This window comes from Stylophora pistillata, chromosome 2 (genome assembly GCF_964205215.1).
Source record: "Stylophora pistillata chromosome 2, jaStyPist1.2, whole genome shotgun sequence".
Classification (NCBI taxonomy): Eukaryota; Metazoa; Cnidaria; class Anthozoa; order Scleractinia; family Pocilloporidae; genus Stylophora; species Stylophora pistillata.
In genome coordinates, this window is record NC_142520.1 from 4481738 (window position 1) to 4502381 (window position 20644).

At 37.7% G+C, this 20644-nt stretch overlaps 1 protein-coding gene and 1 pseudogene across 2 annotated transcripts; one reads left to right on the forward strand and one right to left on the reverse strand.

The window, feature by feature from the left end:
* Positions 1-957: 957 nt before the first annotated feature.
* Positions 958-13827, reverse strand: LOC111345381 (adhesion G protein-coupled receptor L4-like; annotated as a pseudogene). The gene is made up of 18 exons (XR_015997288.1): positions 13761-13827; positions 12724-13095; positions 12426-12460; positions 11940-12132; positions 10882-10989; positions 10683-10764; positions 10396-10486; positions 10200-10250; positions 9762-9900; positions 9449-9543; positions 8867-8969; positions 8307-8457; positions 7886-7967; positions 7286-7352; positions 7121-7203; positions 6775-6895; positions 6546-6587; positions 958-5915 (listed from the first exon to the last, which is right to left on the reverse strand). The product of XR_015997288.1 is annotated as an adhesion G protein-coupled receptor L4-like (transcript).
* Positions 13828-18680: 4853 nt separating this feature from the next.
* Positions 18681-19986, forward strand: LOC148736753 (uncharacterized). The gene is made up of 2 exons (XM_088749168.1): positions 18681-18784; positions 19365-19986. The coding sequence occupies exons 1-2, from the start codon at positions 18681-18683 to the stop codon at positions 19984-19986; spliced, it is 726 nt and encodes a 241-aa protein (XP_088605294.1).
* Positions 19987-20644: the final 658 nt, after the last annotated feature.

The following is a 20644-nucleotide window of genomic DNA, read 5'->3' on the forward strand; positions in this document are numbered from 1 at the left end:
ACCGAAGAAAGTTTTGGAAACTATTCATTTTAGTAGTGTTGTCCCTAATGTTACCTATGGCATGTTAATCTGGGGTACTTGTTACCCCAATTTGTTATTTACCTTGAGTGAATACATTCTAAGGGCAGCAAAAGTAATCCATGGTCTCACAGGCAGTTTTGATTATGCACGAAAACAAATAAATTGGCAGCCATTAATTAATGTATATGTGTAAACTAGACTCACTTATTAGTAAAACCTCACTTTGATTACTGTGACATTGTTTGGGGTAGCTGTGGGAAAACGCTACGAGACAAAGTGCAGAAATTGCAGAATAGAGCAGCCCGTGTGTTGACATTCTCTAACTATGATGCTGATGCAACTGAGCTACTCGAGTTTTTAGGGTGGAAAAATCTTGCACGCCAGCAGGAAATCCATAAAGCCACCATGATGTTTAGATGTCTACACGGGCTAGCTCCAAGGTATCTATATTCAAAGTTTACGTGGCGTGACTCTGCTTATGACCTCAGGGACTCTGAAAATAAGCTTAATGTTCCACTACCGCGCACTAATTATTACAGAAAAAGCTTTAGCTACAATGGCGCCACATTATGGAACAGTTTACCACGCGATATAAGGAACACAGAGTCTCTGGGGTTATTTAAACGTAAGATCAATGACATTTTTTAAGTCTAACGCACGGCATTCACGGAAAACAGCTTTAGTGTTATAGTATGTAGTTTTAATTTTAAATATCTTAGCGTATGTGATATGTATTTTTATAGGCTGATGAATTGATCGTGTCTAAATAAAGATTACAATACAATACAATACAATACTTATGCACTCAGTTTTTTATAACCAAGCTCCCAAACTCATGTGTGAGCTGTTTCATAAAGACAAGCAGAGCTATCGTAATCTAAGAAGAATAGAAAAATTAATTAAACTACATTATAATTAATCAATAGGCAGAAACTCTTTAAGTTATAGAGGTGCCACTGTGTGGAATATATTGCCAGAACCTTACAAAAAAAGAAGCCAACTCTTCAAGCTTTAAGGTTAAGATGAAAAACGATTCGGAACTTTTAGAGAAAATGAGCTTTGCGAAGGAGTCTTGTTTAATAACTAATAAGTGATCTGATTTTTATTACTATTAAACCACAAACAACGACAATAGCAGACACATACAGACAAACAAACAACAAAAACAACAATAACAGACACATACAGACAAACAAACAACAGCAGCAACAATAACAGACACACATACAGACAAACAGACAGCAGCAACAACAATAATAGACACACATACAGACAAACAAGTTGATTGTCTCTGAAAATCGATCAAACATTCAGAGAACATAGGATGCCATTTTGCGCCACAACAGAAAATGCTAACTTTTTGCAGCATGAAAAAAAGCTTTAGTAAGTAAACTTCATCATCGTCATCATCATCAGCAGCAGAAGTTAATTCAAAATGCCTAACCATCTTACCTTAACAATTAAAAGGTGTGCGACGAATCCACGCCACAAAGGTGGGCGCCCTCCAACATACACAAAAGACGAAACATAAACAAGCCCGAGAAGACACGCCACAACACAACTAAACGTAGGCCTACAAATATTTAGTACTCTGAGTAAGATAATGTGGTAATTAACAATTACAAACAACAAAAAAGACAATAAACTAAATTATCTACCCTAATTCCAATAATACGATAAAACTAAATTGCTAAGATACTTACCTAAATTGCTTTAAAAGAATGATAATGCGCTAACTAAATTTATAAGAGTATTATTAATATAAAATGGTAGAGTTTCTTCTTTTGGTTCAGTTCGGTTAGGTTTCACCTTACGCACGCGTCCGTTTTCTTGTCTTATCCACAACTCACCACGCTCCACCAACAAACGCTCCCCTGCCAAACCAAACTCCGTTTCTCCAACCAGGTTCCCATGTCACCAGTTCTCAACTCTACTCGTTTCATTCGTTTCAACTTTGCCTCGTCTTCTGACAAATTGCAGTTTTCAATTTTTCACTTCTCGTAACTTGACTCACTCAGACTTCTCGTAACTTGACTCGCACGGACTTCTCGTAACTTGACTCGCTCAGACTTCTCGTAACTTGACTCACTCAGACTTCTCGTAACTTGACTCACTCAAACTTCTCGTAACTTGACTCGCTCACACTTCTCGTAACATGACTCGCTTAAACTTCTCGTAACTTGACTCGCTCAAACCTCTCGTAACTTGACTCGCTCAAACCTCTCGTAACTTGACTCGCTCAAACTTCTCGTAACTTGACTCGCTCACACTTCTCGTAACTTATCTCACTCAAACTTCTCGTAACTTGACTCGCTCAAACCTCTCCTAACTTGACTCGCTCAGACCTCTCGTAACTTGACTCACTCAAACTTCTCGTAACTTGACTCGCTCAAGCTACTCGTAACTTGACTCACTCAGACTTCTCGTACCTTGACTCACCCAAACTTCCCGTAACTTGACTCGCTCAAACCTCTCGTAACTTGACTCGCTCAAACTTCTCGTAACTTGACTCGCTCAAACTTCTCTTAACTTGACTCGCTCAAACTTCTCGTAACTTGACTCGCTCAGACTTCTTGTGACTTGACTCCCTCAAACTTCTCGTAACTTGACTCGCTCAGACTTCTCGTAACTTGACTCACTCAAACTTCTCGTAGCTTGACTCGCTCAAACCTCTCGTAACTTGACTCGCTCAAACCTCTCGTCACTTGACTCGCTCAAACCTCTCGTAACATGACTCGCTTAAACTTCTCGTAACTTGACTCGCTCAAACCTCTCGTAACTTGACTCACTCAAACTTCTCGCAACTTGACTCGCTTAGACTTCTTGTTGAATCAGTTACTGTCTCTTCTTCCTTTACCTCACAGTCTCGTAGATTCTCTGCACACCCGTTCCCCAGCAAATGGTTTTCTACCGTGAAGTGGAACGATCTTCCTGAATGAATTTGTCAGAAATGATATCGTGCCTAGTGTCCGTTACCTCAAAATGTTCCATGCTCTTCGTTCGTAGCTCACAAACCTTCACCTCACTTTCCCGTGACCGTGCCCAAAGCCTTCATTATATACGCAAGGTGCGAGAAAAAGGAGAAGAAAACTATTGAATATATAGAAAAAAGGTTAATTATACAAGTAAAGAATGCGAATTACTTAATAGATAAAAATACCACAAACTAGACATATCCTAAGGCCATCCACAGACTAGGAATTTAGTTGTACACGACTATTTGTGATCGACCATTAAAAGTAATCGACAACAAAAAAACGTAGTCTGTGGCGCACGTTGGCGACAACTAAACCGCAAATTATTAGTTGTCGACGGCCTCATTTTTAGGCGTCTTTCTAGTGTGTGAAAACTTTTGTTTTAGTTGTCGACTACTTTTAGATCTCCGCGCTATTGTGTTAGAGGTTTTCCCCGCCGGCTTAAAACATGGAGGATTGCAGAAGTACAATACTTGGTAAAGAAAACATTCTTATTGATTTTTCTTCTCCTCATCCCGTTCTTGGAGGTGGAGACGACACTAACGACGTCATTATTACAGCAGCTTGTGCCACCAATAAGTTCTGATGCAGGATATTTTATCCAGAACGACTGAAGGCAAATTTGGCGCAAAGTTCGTTCGAGGGGCTTTTGGCCAACGTGCCGTAGAAACTGGAATGACGGCGATTTTATCACCAATTTGCAAGTAGACAGGGTTACGTTTCTTGTCATTGTTGAAAAACTAACCACTTATATTCACCGAGAAACGACACTGAGAATGACGCAGTCCATTGATGTCGATGAAAGAGTTGGTATGGCATTATGGCGATACAGACCATCCGCAGTAAGCTCTTGGTGCCCAACCTCCCGCGTATCCTTTGCTAAATTCGTATTTGAGCGCCAGCGTGTGGAATCCTTTATCGGACTTATTTAGTTGTCGATAACTTTTACTGGTCGATCACAAATAGTTGTCGGAAACTAAAATTCCTAGTCTTTGGAGGGCCTAAGAGAGTAAAAGAATGCATTACATAATCCTAAGTTAATTATTTTGAATGCTTTCATGACAAGGTGGCGATGGAAAAGCACGCTAGTGTATATTATAGAAACCTGCGCTATGGCCACAAATCACAGACAATGTACTTACAAACCAACTTAAGGTTTGACTATAGCTTCAAAAGTTTTTTCGGTGAGTGCGACGATTGGTTTCACGCCTAAACGGAAACTCGCTACGATTTCCTGGTACACGGAGATCTACTTCGAGCGAGCATATACGGACGTCAAGGATGACACAGCGTTTTGGTTCTAGAGTAAACTTTGTTCGTAGAGCACTCTGACATACATCATGCTAGAATCAAACTGAACTTGTAATCATCAGAGCTGTACAATGTAGCTGCTTATGAACTAATTGGTGTGAGGTGCTATTATTATCTAAATCGACCATATTTGAACAGTATAACAAAAGAAGCGGCAAAGGTCTTTGAAGTTAAACCAAAACTACTTAAATATTCCCAACTGTTTCTACGACGAAAAGAATTTCAAATTAAAAGAAAGGCTAGAATAAACTCGAGGTCATTAAAATTAGGAAACTTAGGTGAGAATTCACAGCTTTGATGTTAGAAATATACATGGAAATTACAATAGAGCAGCTTACAAAATAAAATGAAAAATACAATTAAAGTTTCCGCTTATCGAAGCAAGGTTGGTGTTAAGTTTGATCGTATGAAAGGAAATTGAAATCACGAGTATAAACTCAGCTGCCAACTACCATGAGAACTAATTTTGCCAAAAATATCATTAAAACTTTCATTTGCGTACAATCTCACTAGATACGTATGATGCACGATCCTCGCAGTAGATAGCGCTATTTAAGCAAAAGCGAAATTCAGACCTAAAAAAAAAACAGGCCTGTACGGGACTCGAACCACTGACCTCTGCGATACTAGTGCAGCGCTCTAACCAATTGAGCTAACAAGCCAACTGAGAGCAGGCCGTTAAGTTGATTCGTAATGAACCCGTGAAGGTGATAAATGAGATAGAATAAATATATGAAAATCATATATTTATATGATTTTATATTGAGATCTTATATTAATAAATATATGATTTTCATATATTTATTCTATCTCAATCTCACTAGAATTTAACAAGACTTAAAAGTTAACGATGCAAAATTTATTTCCAAAATCTATTGTGTTTTTTTTTATATATTTTTAAAACATCGCAATGAAAGAAACTCGCATGAATTGAGAACGGCTAGAGTACCAAAAAGAAAACGAATAAATAAGCTTAAACATTCACAGGAAAAAATCGCTAAAGTCTCCTGTAACAAGAGATTTGAGACTGTTTTTTTTCCTTACTATTGTTTTACCCGCGGCTTTTCTGTCAGTGGTCCATTTAGATATAATATAGTATCATTAGCTATTAGTAACTATAGTAAGATTCAAAACCTGCGATATTTTTCTTGACTATGCCGTACTACGATATTACACTTTCAACTATCGCTGTGATGTACAATGTAAGTGATGTGAGAGCACTTCAGACTATCAACTTTTGCCTCGTTTCCACGTAATAAGAATTCGTCTAATTATTCATTAAGGGAGCACATGATCGAGTTCTCATGTTGTCCTTTCCAGCTATCTAGAATTATCTTAATAATCTCAGGTTTGCCTGTAAAAGGGTTAGCCTCTATACAATCAACGCTAGGATAGATTAAAACTCTGCAGCTACATGGAGGTTTTGTTGGAGACTTTTTTTGTCTTTTCGCCGTCCTTTAGTGGCTCAAAATTTACTTTTCTCAAGGCGGCAATGGCTGTGGCATCCTCATTTACGTCTGAGGGAACTACGGAAGTTCGTTTCGTGCTTGTCCCATCGTCCATTGCTGGGAGTATGGCCTGAGTCCTTCGTGTCAAACGAGCTGTTATCTGTAAATTGCAGGTTAAATGAACCATATTGTTACATTCAAGGAGTATGTCACTCTAAGTATTTTTGCCTTTTATTTTGCTTTCTTATATGATATGAATGGACGTTCAATACCAACAAATTTTCTCAAGCCATAGCGGAATTTGAGGTCATTCAGTTATCTGAAACTAATGAGGACAGGAACATTTATAAAATGTAATAGATGCAGTGTAACTACTTCCTTTTCTTCCCTAAGAAGTATTATCATTTGCAATATCAACTTTAAACTCTTTGTACGCAAATCAATGATCTGTCTCGTGAATTGGAAATCCATGTCCTTTCTTCTTCCCCCTCCTCCCCAATGCTCCTTCCAAGGAGATGGCAATTAGTTTGAAAGTGAAGCTCTAGCGCACTTTTGAGGCTCCACGCCCTACAGAATATGGAAATACATTGATAAAATTTGGTCATAGTTTCGTGCCATTGTCCCGTCGAGTCCATCTGCCTAGAAAGTTGGATCCAAGAATGAGCCCTGCCCAATAGGGTCTCGTTTCTTTGATAGGACGCGTAAAATAAAACATCCCGGTCTCTGCTGTACTTGTTAAAATCGATATATTATCGGACTTTGACAATTTTCTAATTGAACAATCACTGACCTCGCTGTTCCTCACGCAGTGAAGAAGAAAGATGAAGAAACCCTGTTAAATCGAAGAGATGTCCAGAATCTGTGTCAAGCTATTACGATAATGCTAGATTTTTACGAGAGCTGCACATCTTTTGAAGCATTGAGCTAGCAAAGTAACACCTCTCTCTTTATGAATCCATCAATATCTGATAAAATAAAACGACTTTTGAACTTTAATTAAGTTTTTCTCTACGCCTTACCTGGGTAGAGTTGAGAATCGTGAAGATGTAAGCGAAAGCTTTATGCAATGGTGATAATAACCCAAATAACCACGAGATTCCCAGCAAAGGAATCATTACTACGCATGCCTTTACACCAAGTCTGCAAAAAGAGTTAGAATTGTTGTGTTATGATTATGACGAGATCTAATGAGCACCAATAGGTATATCAATCATATCAAGTTGAGTTATCGTTGTTATCGCTACGAACTCCAGATTCCGCTTCCCCCAAGACCGTTGGATTCCAGATTTGAGTTCCTGGAGCTGGACCTGATTCCTAGACTCTGTAATCCGGAAACCGGGTTTCCTTACATGGACCAAACTCTACCTTATTTGTTCGCTGTGTTTGTCTTTCTCTTGTTGCATCGTCGTCATTTCCTTGATAACCCGGCCGAGGATCAGAATGTTGAACTTAAAAGAAGTAAACAGACCTCTATGAGCCCCTTAAACTTTTTCAGTTTCGATAACGACAGTCATAGTTATTTTCACTTACAAATTCAACAAGCACAACAAACACTATGAATATCCAGATCAGACCATTGGCCGGAGACATCCAGCAGCTTTAAGAAAAAAGAGAGAAATTAAGTCATGAATAAATGCTTTTTTGTCATTGATTACATGAGTCTTAAACGAAAGTGCTTTTGGGCATGCTAATATGGATTTGGTGCACATTTAGTGAGTCGATCATGCCTGTTCTCCAGATTATTGACTGAATTAATCAATAATTACCGCCCTAAACAATCTAATTCAAAATCTTTTAGAATAATCAGAATTTTTACATGTTCAATCTCAAAGCACAATAACAAAACGAACAAGTAAGGACAAATAATAGAGAAAATGTTGAGTTTCTAGATCTATTTGATGGCAAACAGCCGAAAACGTTTGGTTTAAACATTTTAATGATTTTTTTCCTAATCATTTAGCCTTGTATATAGAATATCCTTTATTAAGCGAACATCACGGACATAGATCTAGTTTGTTCGGCTGTAACAGGATGGTTTTTTTTTTCAAATCCAAAAAATACTTGTGTCAAATCAGTTCTTGTATAACTGAGTGGGATGACATTAAATCAGATCAATGAAACTCAACTTACTATTTATCACTCACAAAACTTTCGATCCCATCTTTTCCGGCTGCAATACTCAGGGATAGGGTAACAATGAATGCAGGAAGGCCTAAAAAATTGAAATTCGAAACTTTTTGATGTCTGCCAAGAGCATAATTTTCCTTTTTGACCTCGCATAGTTACCCTAAGCACCCCTAGTCAGAGCTATTCAGGAATGTAACTTGAAATATAATTGATACAAGGCTGTACCTGGTCCCGTGCTCTTGAACTCGGAGAGAAATTCCTCCCTGGAATGCTTAAGGAACATCGACGCACAAAAATAAAGGTGAATAAGGACCAAATAAAAATTGTTGGAAGAATTTTTCTCAAGAACTAGGGGTTGTGGATAACTGAAGGGACGGCAGTTAAAACTCTTTTTAAGTATTCTAATGTTCGCAGAGTACTTTACCCCATGAGACTCCATGACAAATTTTTAACTTGTTACCAACGTTATAAACTTTCACAACAAACAAGTAGAGGTAAACTCCCTCGATTAGCATCCAGCAGAAGGCGGCCATCAAGAAATACTGCACAAGGGCTGCCACTGTAACGCATCCTCCCTGAGAAAGTGGACAGCGAAAGAGAACAGCTTCGTGTGTAATTTACTTGAAAAGTTACACGCAATGATTGATTTGCATACGTTTCACCCTGACTGTTTGAAAATTGACCAATCGAAAAGCATGTAAAGGTAAATGATGGAGGCATGCATGTAGAGGTAAATGATGGAGGGTTCTCTATAAAACGGTTTTTTTTTTTAACCAGAGAGAAAGGACAAAAAAAATGACTTGAAACTGTTTGAAAACCCTTAAATCCCGTCAGCTTCATGTTCTACGAATAATCATATATGTTTTCGTTCAGATAAGTTTCTGTTTTTCTTTTCCTAATTGAATTTATTGCTTCATTCATCTTTGTATCCATTGGCCCTTTCCTTTTTTTGACTGTAATCACTGACTTTTTCAGGACTCTTGCCTTGTTCTTAGTTGCTCCAATCCCAGCAAGAAATATGACTTGTCCTGCACCAAGAGAGGTGACGAGACTTACTCGAATCTGAGATAAAGTTCCCTTTATGTCTCTGGCATTGCAAATAAATAAATAAATAAATAGATGAATAAATAAATGAAAATAGCAAAAGAAAGATCCTATAAAAAAGGTAATAGTCGACTGGGTAAATTGCTACACAATGCACAAAAGAAGTTGAACAGAAGTAGCAATGTATCATAAGTGTACTCCTATGATGGTAGTTCTATCCATATCTTTTGCAAACTTTACTCCCTTTTTCATTTTTGTATGTGAAAGTTAAAGTATTTCGTTAACGATACATTTTTCATTTCTTTTTCGCAATTTTTTTGTAGAGGAATACAAAAATAACACCAGATCTTTCCCTCGTCATAGAACTCAAAGAAACAAGGGGACAAGAAGCAACGCGGTTAATACTGCTCGGTTTTCAATGGTACCTGTCCTTTGACAGAACCAAGCGTACTTGGAAAATTTATTTGATCATGTCTCCACTATTTTGACTAATACTGTATTCTGTCTAACCACTGAACTCACGTGAGAGTGACATAGCTGATTATCGTCAATGAGATCCCAATGACAGAGAGAGTCAGCCCGACGTATGTGAGAATTTCCAAGGCCTTTTAGTCTTCCTTTTACGAAAAGAAAAAAAAAAAGGAAAACACAGCAAAAAAGGACAACAAAGATAATAACAATACCTTGAGAAAATATTACAAAGTCTGGATACATCGGATTCGCAAAGTTTTTAGTGTACTACACCATCTGATATAATATTATAATATACATTTGCTCCAATATTCGAGCATGTCCTATCGAACAAGGCAGCTGTAGGCGTTATGAGGATACCTACCTCTGATATACCGGCTGTCTCTGAACCAGATGACGTGTCCAGAAGAACAGCAAAATGAGTCAAATGATTGCAGGTGCACTCTGTTTGGTGAGCATTACTAGATTTGACATAGCATCCTTGTCCTGACCAGCCAGTGGAGCTGTGGTGAAAGGTAGTTAAAGTATCAATCAAGGGAGAGTCAAGTCATGCAAACGGAGCCCCATATGTAACTTATCAAAACGAACATTTTCGGCTGTTAGATGATGATCGTTAAGCACTTGCATGTATTTTCCTCTTCCTAAAACTACATGTATGCTCTCTCGGCTTGATTTCATTTGGATATGGGGACCGGCGACACCAGTCACAATAAGTTTTAGATTATTCCCACTTCATTAGACCAATGCTAGCCTCATAATAAGTGTTGAAAAAAGACTAAAGGACATTTCAAAGCATATTTACCTCTCATCGAACATATTCCAGAACACACACTTTTTTTTTAATATTTGAATTCTAAAACAGTGAAAGTAATAGGAACATCAGCAACAACAACATAAGCGAATTTTATTTCAGACCAACGACAGAGTGACTCAGTATCACCTGGAAAATATGAAGTGTAATGAATTTTTTAAGGAAAGAAAATCCTGAGACATGTTACCTTAACGTTTTTGAACTTCAAAGTTATATTTTCCTGTAGTCTCGTAGGTAGAGGAGTTATTGTGGCAGCCATAATAATGGAGTTGACCTCCCTATCTCGAGGCAATGGAAGTCAGGTTTACTAAACTTAAAATGCACGCTAATTACGAGTTTACATAATCAAGAAAAAAGAACACATTTAAATGATTCAACTGAAATCCCCTTCAGTATTTAGTGTCAAGAAAATTAATTAATATTTTATGCATACAAAGTTGGCAAATGAATTCAAAGTTCAAATCTCTACGAGACCTGGAATTGTTACTGTTCTCTGTCTGGTTAGAAATAAATAACTGGTGGAGATCTCTGTAAATCATTCCAAGTACCACTGACCCTTGGAAAAAGATAAAAATTGAAACAATTTAATGAGTTCTGGAATATAACGTTGCATCAAATTAAGAAAAAAAATAGTCAATGAGAAAACACGGAATGTTGAAATAAATGTTCAAACCATTGTATAAGTTCCTCGGTGGAATGCTCAGGAAATTTTCTCCTTTGGGTTCCTCCAGATGAAAGTGGTGGCTTTCATTTTGATGGACAATTTTCCTTACCAGAACATCTAGGGTAAAAGTGTAAAATATTATGATAGAACCAACAATACTAATAATAATACTAATAATAATAATAATAATAATAATAATAATAACAATAATGATAATAATGCGCATACAGAAGTCAATCATCACAAGTTCACTCAATATTGCGAGGCGCGTTAAGATAAGGGATATTAGATGTTTATCACACTTAGGCGTTACCATAGTGATGTTATATAACTTTTAGTATTTAGATTGAGGATTTTACTAAATAGTAATTACGTTTAGCACTAAGGCCTTTATGATTAGGAATTGCTGTAGTTCACTTAGTACGGTGAGGCGCCTTAAGATCGAAATAAGGGATATTAGATGTTTCATTAAATTTAAGCGTTTCGATAGTAGCGTATGAAACCTTTACTATTTTGGCTGAGGTTTCTATTACATAGCAATTATGTTTAGGACTTTCATTACTAGGGTTCCATTATTAGGAATTGCTATAGGAATTTTAATTGTAAGGACTTTGGTCGTTGCATTGATTGGTTGCGGTTTGCCGCCCAATCATTGTTTAGGATATCTGGGCATCCAGAAGTTTTTACTTCCATAATAATAATTAAATCAATAATAATAATAATAATAATAATAATAATAATAATAATAATAATAATAATAAAGACAATAATAACAATATATGTAATAAAGAATATTAACGATTAAAGATGAACTTATTGTACAAAATTGTGCATAATATCAAACAGCGAAAAAAGGTTACCTGATGCTTCCCAAGGAAGATAAAATGGTCAGATTTTAATAAAAAAAAAGATACAATAGTGAGAAGAAGAATATTGCATTACATGTATGTCGCCCTTCAATGTTATAGTAAGGCTGTTCCATGCAATGAGCACCTTTTCATGTTCAGCCCTTGAATCAGTTGAATGAAAATGTTGAATGCACTTATTATCTTTAAAGAATGCCTTACCAACGTGTACGCTGCTCATATTAAATTCATGTGTTGTGTGATTGAGGTTAAGCTGTGCTTTTTCCAACACAGATGTCTCCAAAGAAGTCAATTCGAGAAACATTTCCTCTATCTTTTCCAACTTATTTTCACTTTTGTTGCGTATCTCTTCAGTAAAATGCTCAGTAATGGACCTCAAAGAATTGAGCAAATCCTAAACAAACGGTAAAAGGGTTTAATTATCAGGAAGAAATGATGAATCTTATTGATCTCATAATGTCCTCTCATCAATTTTCATAACTGTTACAGTCAGCATGTCCGCTGAAACAATATCTATCAATATCTAATTTTATCAATAACGCGACACAACCTTGTTTTTAATATGTGGATGCAAAGAGCTTTGCGTAAAGAAGTTTCCCGATTAAAAATGATATAAGAAGCAAGAAAGAACTAACTTCATGGCCACGAATAAGAAGCGATGTATTTACAAGAAAAAAAGTAGAATACCTCTTTGCGTAAGTCATCCCCTTTTTGCTGCTCGCCTGTGTGGAAGAGACGGATAAGTAGCACTTATTATACTCCCCAACTGAAATGGACTATTAATTTGAATAAATGAGAGAACAAACAGTAAAATAAATATTTTAATGAGTAAGGAAAACACAATTTAATGAACGAGGATTGAAATTGAGAGAACGAAAGAGCTATCGAGTGATCGGATCGACTGATGGATTAATGGATAGACAAGCGGATGAAATTATAAATGACGAAAGATTTCATATTGAAAACAAAGGAACGTTTTACATACCATTTCCTTGCACTGCGCTATTAATTAACGTTATCTTAATGGAGAAAATTGTGTAGACGAAATTCCACCAACAAAGTCTCATGTCAATGTTATACGATGCGCCATCTCTTTCAGCATTCGTCTTGATATTTGTCCGTTGTCCCCAACGGTAGAGTTTGTCAAACCTACGAGCGCATTCTTGCTGCCATTGAACAGATTGGCCGAGACAATAAGCGAAGTCCCTGCACCACACTGTACAATACCTTCGAATGTAATGATGGCATCTAATTTTTAACCAACGCCGACCAGTTCCGTTCACAATTCGCTGACATGTGTCTTTTATCCCTAGAAGTTTCATTTCTGCATAGTCTCTGAAGCACTGGTTACTATGACCTAAAAAATAGTGGATTCAAACTTTAAACTTAGAAGGAAATACTTGACTTAACCCAGCTTTCAAAAATGATTATTTTTATGCTGAATGTACATCCTTTTGGTGATTTTTATGACTGCCATCGTTCATTTCAGACTTTTTGCTCGATTATAATAAAGCTGAATTCATCAAAAAAGAGCAAAGAAATGTTAATTCCATTTACACTTACGTCAGCTGCGATATCCTTTTTCAAGCATCGTTAACCTTATCTTTTAGTATTTGTAAATTCAATGCAAATATTTTCAGCGGCAATTATCACACAACTCTGCTTTAAAACATTACACCATCCTCCACGTCTTTATGTGTATTGCTAGAACATAGAACAAATAATCCGTGTTTGGCAGTAAATGCTTTGATAAAATGGGCTACTCCTATTTGTATCATTCCAAAGGAGAATGGATGAATATGAAGATGATATGAATTGACAAATTGATTTAATAGAAATATGTAAACAAAAAATAACCATAACAGAAGAAAACTGGACCCCTTGTCAGACCCTCGTCCAAAACCTAGTGAAAAATAGAAATAAAATGCGTAGTACATTATGCCGCCAATGGCCCACTTAATATAAGGAGTTTTCTAAAAGTTAACAAGGAGGTTAGCGTTGATTTCGTCTTTTCGTACTCACCAATCATAAACGCTAGGAAGAACATCTTCCAGAACATTTTGGCTAGAGATCTCCTTAAGCTTTTAAGTATGAATTCGGCCTTTCTGCGTCTTTAAGATCGCCGTTTCGTTAAACGGTCTTTGTTTTGTGGCTGCGGGCAAACGTTAGACCGAGGCTAGATCTTATGAAAACCAGGGAGACAGCAGTAACCAAGTTCGGCATGAGTTTTTTTAGCACATTATTCCTTGATGTTGTTGGGAATAAATTGACTAGTTGGGTTCGTATTTACTTTATAAATTAAGACAGTACAAATACATGACATGAAAAATTATTTCTTAAATCCAAAAATGTCATGGAAACCATCGGGCATCAGCAGGTGGCAGTTGAGGTAAAAGAATGCTTAATTAGAGCGGACGTTGTAGTCTCTTCTTCATTGTAGAGCCGCCTTTTTTTCACCCCAGACACATCTTCCCGCTTAACTTCCCCTTAACACCGACAGAATTATTTTCGAATTAACTATTTTCTAACATGAAATAACGGATGACAAGTCATGCATTCACACCATTGTCTTTCCGGTATGTTTCAAAATTTAAATCCGCCCGTAAATTGCTGATGTTTTTTCTTTCATGACATCGCCACCGACAGATGCGTAATGAATGGGGATTAAAACGAAACGATGGGTTGTCATCTCAGTTGGTTCCATTAATAAGAAAAGAGCCGAATTTTTTAGTTTGCATAACTGACATGAAGTTGAGCACGTTTTACTCCTGAAAAGTGCAAATTTTCTAATGAATATTTTATAATGTCTGCCTCTAGCCACGATGTATTTTCATTCTTATTTGTTAGCGATCATACCTGATACATCGAGAAAATATTATCACTTCGAAAACTTAAAAAAAATACAGATCTTTCTAAAGATCTTTACGATCTTTCAGACTCTTTCTAAAACTATTGAATTAGTGTTTTACAAATATAGACCTCCAAAAGAGATTTGCAATTAGCTAACCTGATAATGGATGATGTTTGTCACAATGCTTTATTATTTTACTGACAGGAAAGGAATGTTTTGATGTACAAAACAAAAAACAAAAAAAACAAAAAACGTTCAGATAAGCTTTAAGATTTTACCTTGTTGGAACGAAAGAAGAAAAAAAAAAACCTTTTTTGTAATGACGGTGAAATGACAATTATTAGGCCAAGGAGAAAGACCAAAACCGGTAATTATAAGGATAAATGAAGACCGACTGTCGGTTGCGATAATTATCGTTGCTATTTCTTTTATTATCGTCAATCAACATCTGCGAATTCCCCAGTCATAAACTCATACGATGAACGAGGAATTTTCCCATATTTGATCGTGGAAAAAAGTATCTTGGTGCGGTGTTTTCAAACTAAATTCCACAGTTTTCATTTGACCTGTAGCTCATGAAGCAGTTTTGTTATATAAAATGCAAATATTTCTCACCTTAATCATACAGAAACATTTTTGCCATTTTACGCCGTTCCTGATTGCAATAATCGAAGTAGAAGGTTGCAAAACCATGATTGCAATACAATAAAAAGATACGAAAAATTCCTTTATTAAGTTCTCTATTGCCGTGAAAACAGGTTTTTGCCTTCTCAAATAAACGGACAGACGGAGGAACAACTCGATAAACTTCCTCTGGGAAAAGGCTTTCCTGGGCCATTCGCTGGCTGTGGGAAGGCCGGGATCTCAGTATTACGACATTTGACTATCCTTGAGACAATGCTTAACAACAAAAAATATGGCTTCAACGTAGATTTACTTTGTAAGCACTACTGAACTAATTGGTTTTTGACCAAACTGAGTTTGGCCTAGCTCGAACTGACTGAGTTTGTCGTGGCCAGAACTGGCTCGACTAAAATGGCCACGTGTCTAAATGGTGACTGGACGTAAACCTCGCATGTGGAAAGAACCTACCTGGCATGTAGAAAAAACGTGAACCTGGCATGTAGAAAGAAAAAGCCAGTGAGACGCAAGATTTATATGAGGAAAAGGGCAGACACCACCCTTATAAAGAAAGAATTACAAGACTTTGCGAACGACTTTGTAGAAATGAAGAACGAATCCGTAGACACAAAGTGGAATATATTTCAACAAAGACTCACAGGAATTATGGATTCCTGTATACCACACAAGTGTACTACTTCACGCTATAACCGACCGTGGTTTAATCGTAGCTTGAGAAGACAGACAAGGAAAAAGCAGAGGCCCTACAACAAAGCGAAGAAATCTGGAAGCCAGTCCGATTGGAATGAATTTAAATTAGTCAGGTAACAATTACATAAGAACTTGAATGAGTCCAGGAACAATTATCTTTCTGACTTTCTCGGTGATTGCATAAAACAAAACCCGAAGGCTTTTTGGTCACACATCAAAAAACCTGGAAAAGAGGGTACAGATACCTAGGACCTCAAAGTTAGAAATGAAGTGTTTATCGAACTGAGAGCTAAGGCCGAAGTGCTCAATAGCCAGTTCTCCAGTGTTTTTAACAACGAAGAATCAGAGAATATCCCAGACCTTGGCGAAAGCCCTATCCCGACTATTGGAACAATAAAAATCACAACCCGTGGGGTTGAAAAGCAATTTAGCGAGCTGAAGGTAGATAAAGCGTATGGCCCGGATGGAATTCCATCCCGATTTTTAAAGGAAATTGCCTATGAAATATCACAGGTCCTTACTGACATATATCAAGATTGTATTCATACCGGAACTGTGCCTATCCAATGGAAACACGCCAACGTATGCGCTATTCACAAGAAAGAAAAGAAATCGGATCCTTCAAATTATAGGCCCGTGTCACTTACCGGCATTGCATCAAAGGTACTTGAGCATATTGTACTTAGCCATGTTATGAAGCATCTTTCCCGATATAGGGTGCTCACTGATTGTCAACATGGCTTTAGAGCGAAACGATCAACAGAAACACAGCTCATATGTACCATTCATGACATAGCAAGTGCTATCCAGTCTAACAAAACAATTAACGCCTCAATCATTGATTTTTCAAAAGCATTCGACAAAGTTCCCCATCGCCGACTCTTGAAGAAACTTCATTATTACGAAATTCGTGGCCCACTACCTAGCTGGTTTGAATCGTTCCTAACACAGCGTACCCAATCAGTTGTAATTGAGGGGGCATCCTCTGCCCCTGAAGTTACGACATCTGGTGTTCCCCAAGGAATAGTCTTAGGACCGCTACTGTTCTTAATGTATATCAATGACTTACCTGATACTCTTAAATCTACTGTTAGACTTTTTGCTGATGATACATTGTTATCTGGGACAATTTGTTGTGATAAAGACGCAGCTGATCTCCAAGAAGACCTGTTTAGATTAGAAGACTGGCAACAAACGTGGAAGATGGAATTTAATCCTTCAAAGTGTAAGATCATGTGTTTTACAAGCAAGAGAGATCCACCAAAGCGAGAATGCTTATTCTGTGTACAAATCCTAGAGGAAGTGGAATCTCACCCTTACATGGGGGTAATGCTCGATAACAAAATGAGGTGGTCACCACATATTGAAACAATCACATCTAGGGCAAATAAGGTCCTGGGACTTATCAAGCGAAACCTGTGGAATTGTCCAAAGTCAATGCAAGAAACCGTGTATATGACACTTGTGAGGCCAAAACTCCAGTATGCCTGTAGCGCAACGGACCCACATTACTAGAAAGATAGAGCCGCTCTAGAAAGGGTACATCGGAAAGCAGCCCGCTTTGTCACTGGAAACTACGATCGAACAACGAGCGTGACGGATATGCTGCAAGACCTACAGTGGGACACACTTGAAATAATAAGAAGACATGCAAGGCTCTCCACTATGTACAAGATGTGCCACGGCCTCCTGGATGGGGACTGGGGGATTATTTGATAACAAACAAAGAAAGGAGAACCCGAGGAAGCTACGATTTTAAATTTTTTGTACCGAAAGGACACAAATATATTTTTAAATTTTCTTTTTTCCACAGGACAATAACTGAATGGAACAAACTCCCAAAAAAAACTGTGTCCAGCCAATTCCTCCGTATTTTAAGAAGCAAACTAACTTAAGTTTATGTATCGGTAGTTTTAAATAGCTTTTAATAACTTCCAATAGTTTTTAATAGTGTTGTATAATTAGTATAGCTTAAGTTATTATTATCTTTAAGGTGGCGTGATGTCCTAAACGATTTTGCCGACATAATGATATTTATATTTCGATTTAGATTTAGACGTGGATTTTTATACTCCGCCTTTTTCTTGTGTTTCTTGCTTGAATCTCGTTTCCAGAATACTCTTTTCGCTGCAAAAAGTAGATCAAGGACCTGTACAATTTGCAAAGTTATTCCAGCATTAGTTTCACACGAATTTCAGACTATTTTGCGCCGAAACACGTCAGACGAAGTCTACCCACGTGGAAGCAAGTACCTTTCTGCTCGAATCTCCTACCATCCAAACTCTGAAGCAAGCTTTAATCTCACTCGAATTGCTATCAGGGGAGATGTGGCACTCAATCCTGGTGCTACCGCTCTTTACTCTTTACTCCTATAGCTACCCGGCATGCGGGAAGAAGGTTCATAAAAATCATCGAGCTGTAAGCTGCGACGTAAGCAATAAATGGTGCCATATTAAGGCGGTCGTATTACTCCCAAGGATTACAAACAACTTCAAAACTTGGATCACTTCGCTTGGTCCTTTCCAACATGTATTGAAGTACACTTTCTATCAGAGACTAGTAGCTCAGGGATAGAAGAAGGGATTATCGAAGACAATTGTCGCTGCATCTACGAGAACCTCAAACTTAAGACTGAACAGAAAGGCCTAAAGATAGCCGATTTGAATTAGCCATTTTATAAACGAGCGGCGGTCTGGGTACAATCTACCACCATAAAGACTCTTAGGATCGTTTGGAGGGCAACGTGAAGGTAAACAAACATGGCGCACTATAACTGCAGTACTCCAGGCTGCACTAATAGTTACAGAAATGTACCTACCCTTCAGTATTTTAGAATTCCTAAGGACCCTGATATACGTAGAAAGTAAGTGGTTCTTTTGAGGAACGAGACGCTGAAATTCGACTCTACGAGTACGCGGATTTGCTCAGCTCTTTTCGATGGAGGAGAAAAACTGAGGACAACACATTTGCAAACCGACAGCTCCACGAAGAGAACTCAAGAGGGCCAGTTTCAAAGATGCGCAGAAAATGGAGCAAACCAAAAAAAGAAAAACAACACTTGCTGAAATTGCTCAAATTACCACTGTTGTAATTTTCTGTTCACCTCTTTTATGTTGTTGTTTTCTTTCTCCAACGGCTGAATCTCTCCCTTTTCCTTAACAATTTCTTGTTCACTTGTTTGTATTCTGTTATATAATCTGTTTAGTTGGTCACTAGTAAGTACTGTTTGTATTTCCACACTGTTACTGGTGATAGCATTAACATTAATATTTTCCTACTGTTCTTGAAATTTAAAGTTGGCCTCTAGGCTCGTTGCCTTGGATTACTTCAGGTATTGGAAAACTTAGGAATAAACGCTATAAGTTGTTATAGCAAGCCAAGGAAGCAAAGAGTGAAGAAGTATGGAGAGAGTACAGAAAGGTCAGAAATGTGGTGTCTCACAGGTTGGCAGAGGCCTCATATTGGAAAAATGAATTTAAGAACACCGCAAACAGCAGGGATTTCTTGAGACTTGTCAAGAAAGCTCAGCGGTTGGAAGGAAAAAAGAATAATATTGTTCCTTCAAAAGATGATCAAGAGAATATTACAATGCAAGACAGTACCAATGCAACACTCATGAACGATTACTTTTCTAAGGTTGGAGGAGAGCTTATGTCTAAAATCCAACCAACGCAGGACAATTTTGACAAGCAGCACATCTATTGGATCATTCCAATTTTTGCTGAATTCTCCCTAGACTTTTCTAAGGTTCATAAAGATTTAAATTCCATGAACCGAAGGAAAGCCATGGGCCCCGATTGTGTTTCCCCAAGGGACTTGAAACTGCGTGGGGAATCTGTAGTTCTGGGTCTCTTACTTGTCCTTGAGCTTCGTTTGGCGAGTTCTAGGGTACCTTCTCTGTGGAAAACCTCTAAGATGCATACGGTCTTCAGGAAGGGTGATTCTTTAGACAGAAGCAGTTACAGACCACCACAGATGTTTAGTCTACCAAGTAAAATCCTGGAAAGTATAGCTTGTGAAAATATTGACAGCTTTATCCAAGAAATTGGCATCCTCAATGAATAAGAATGGGGATTTGTCAAAGGGAGATCGACAGAAGGGCTCTTAACATATTTGAAAGAGAGATGGAAAGTTGCGCTTGATAATGGAAAAATAGTTGGCGTTGTAAACATTGACTTTAAGAAGGCTTTTGACTGTGTTTCGCATGTAATCCTGGGTCTAAAGTTGCAAGCACTGGGATTCAGTGGACCTGCATCAGAATGGCTGAGAGACTATCTCAAGGAGAGGAGACGATATGCTATTGTTAATAAATGTGAATCCCCACTAAATGCTGTGAACTGTGGAATTCCACAGGGATCCTTTCTGGGTCCTAGACTCTTTTCATTCTATGCTAATTACCTATCAGATCAGATTAACGAGGGAGAATTAGCTTTGTACGCAGATGATACCACACTTTTTCATGTAGGCTCCTCAGCTGATAGTGTGTGTATTGCATTAAATCGTATTCTTGGGGACATTCATACTTGGTGTAGGAATAATAGGCTTAAAACCCATAGTGGAAAATCTGAGGTTATGTTAATTGCTAGAAAAAAGCTTTAATAGTCTCTTAGGACAAATTATACTTGGGAATAACACTTTAAATTACGTTAATACGACCTGCTGCCTCGGGGTAAGTATTGACTCCAAGTTATCTTGGCAGCCGCATATTGTTTCAGTTTGCAAG

Bases quoted from the DNA above. Each gene is read 5' to 3' on its own strand.
- LOC148736753 (XM_088749168.1), top strand. From the start codon at position 18,681: ATGGCGCACTATAACTGCAGTACTCCAGGCTGCACTAATAGTTACAGA. The intron at 18,785-19,364 runs GTAAGTGGTTCT...GGTGTCTCACAG, and splicing joins GACCCTGATATACGTAGAAA to GTTGGCAGAGGCCTCATATT.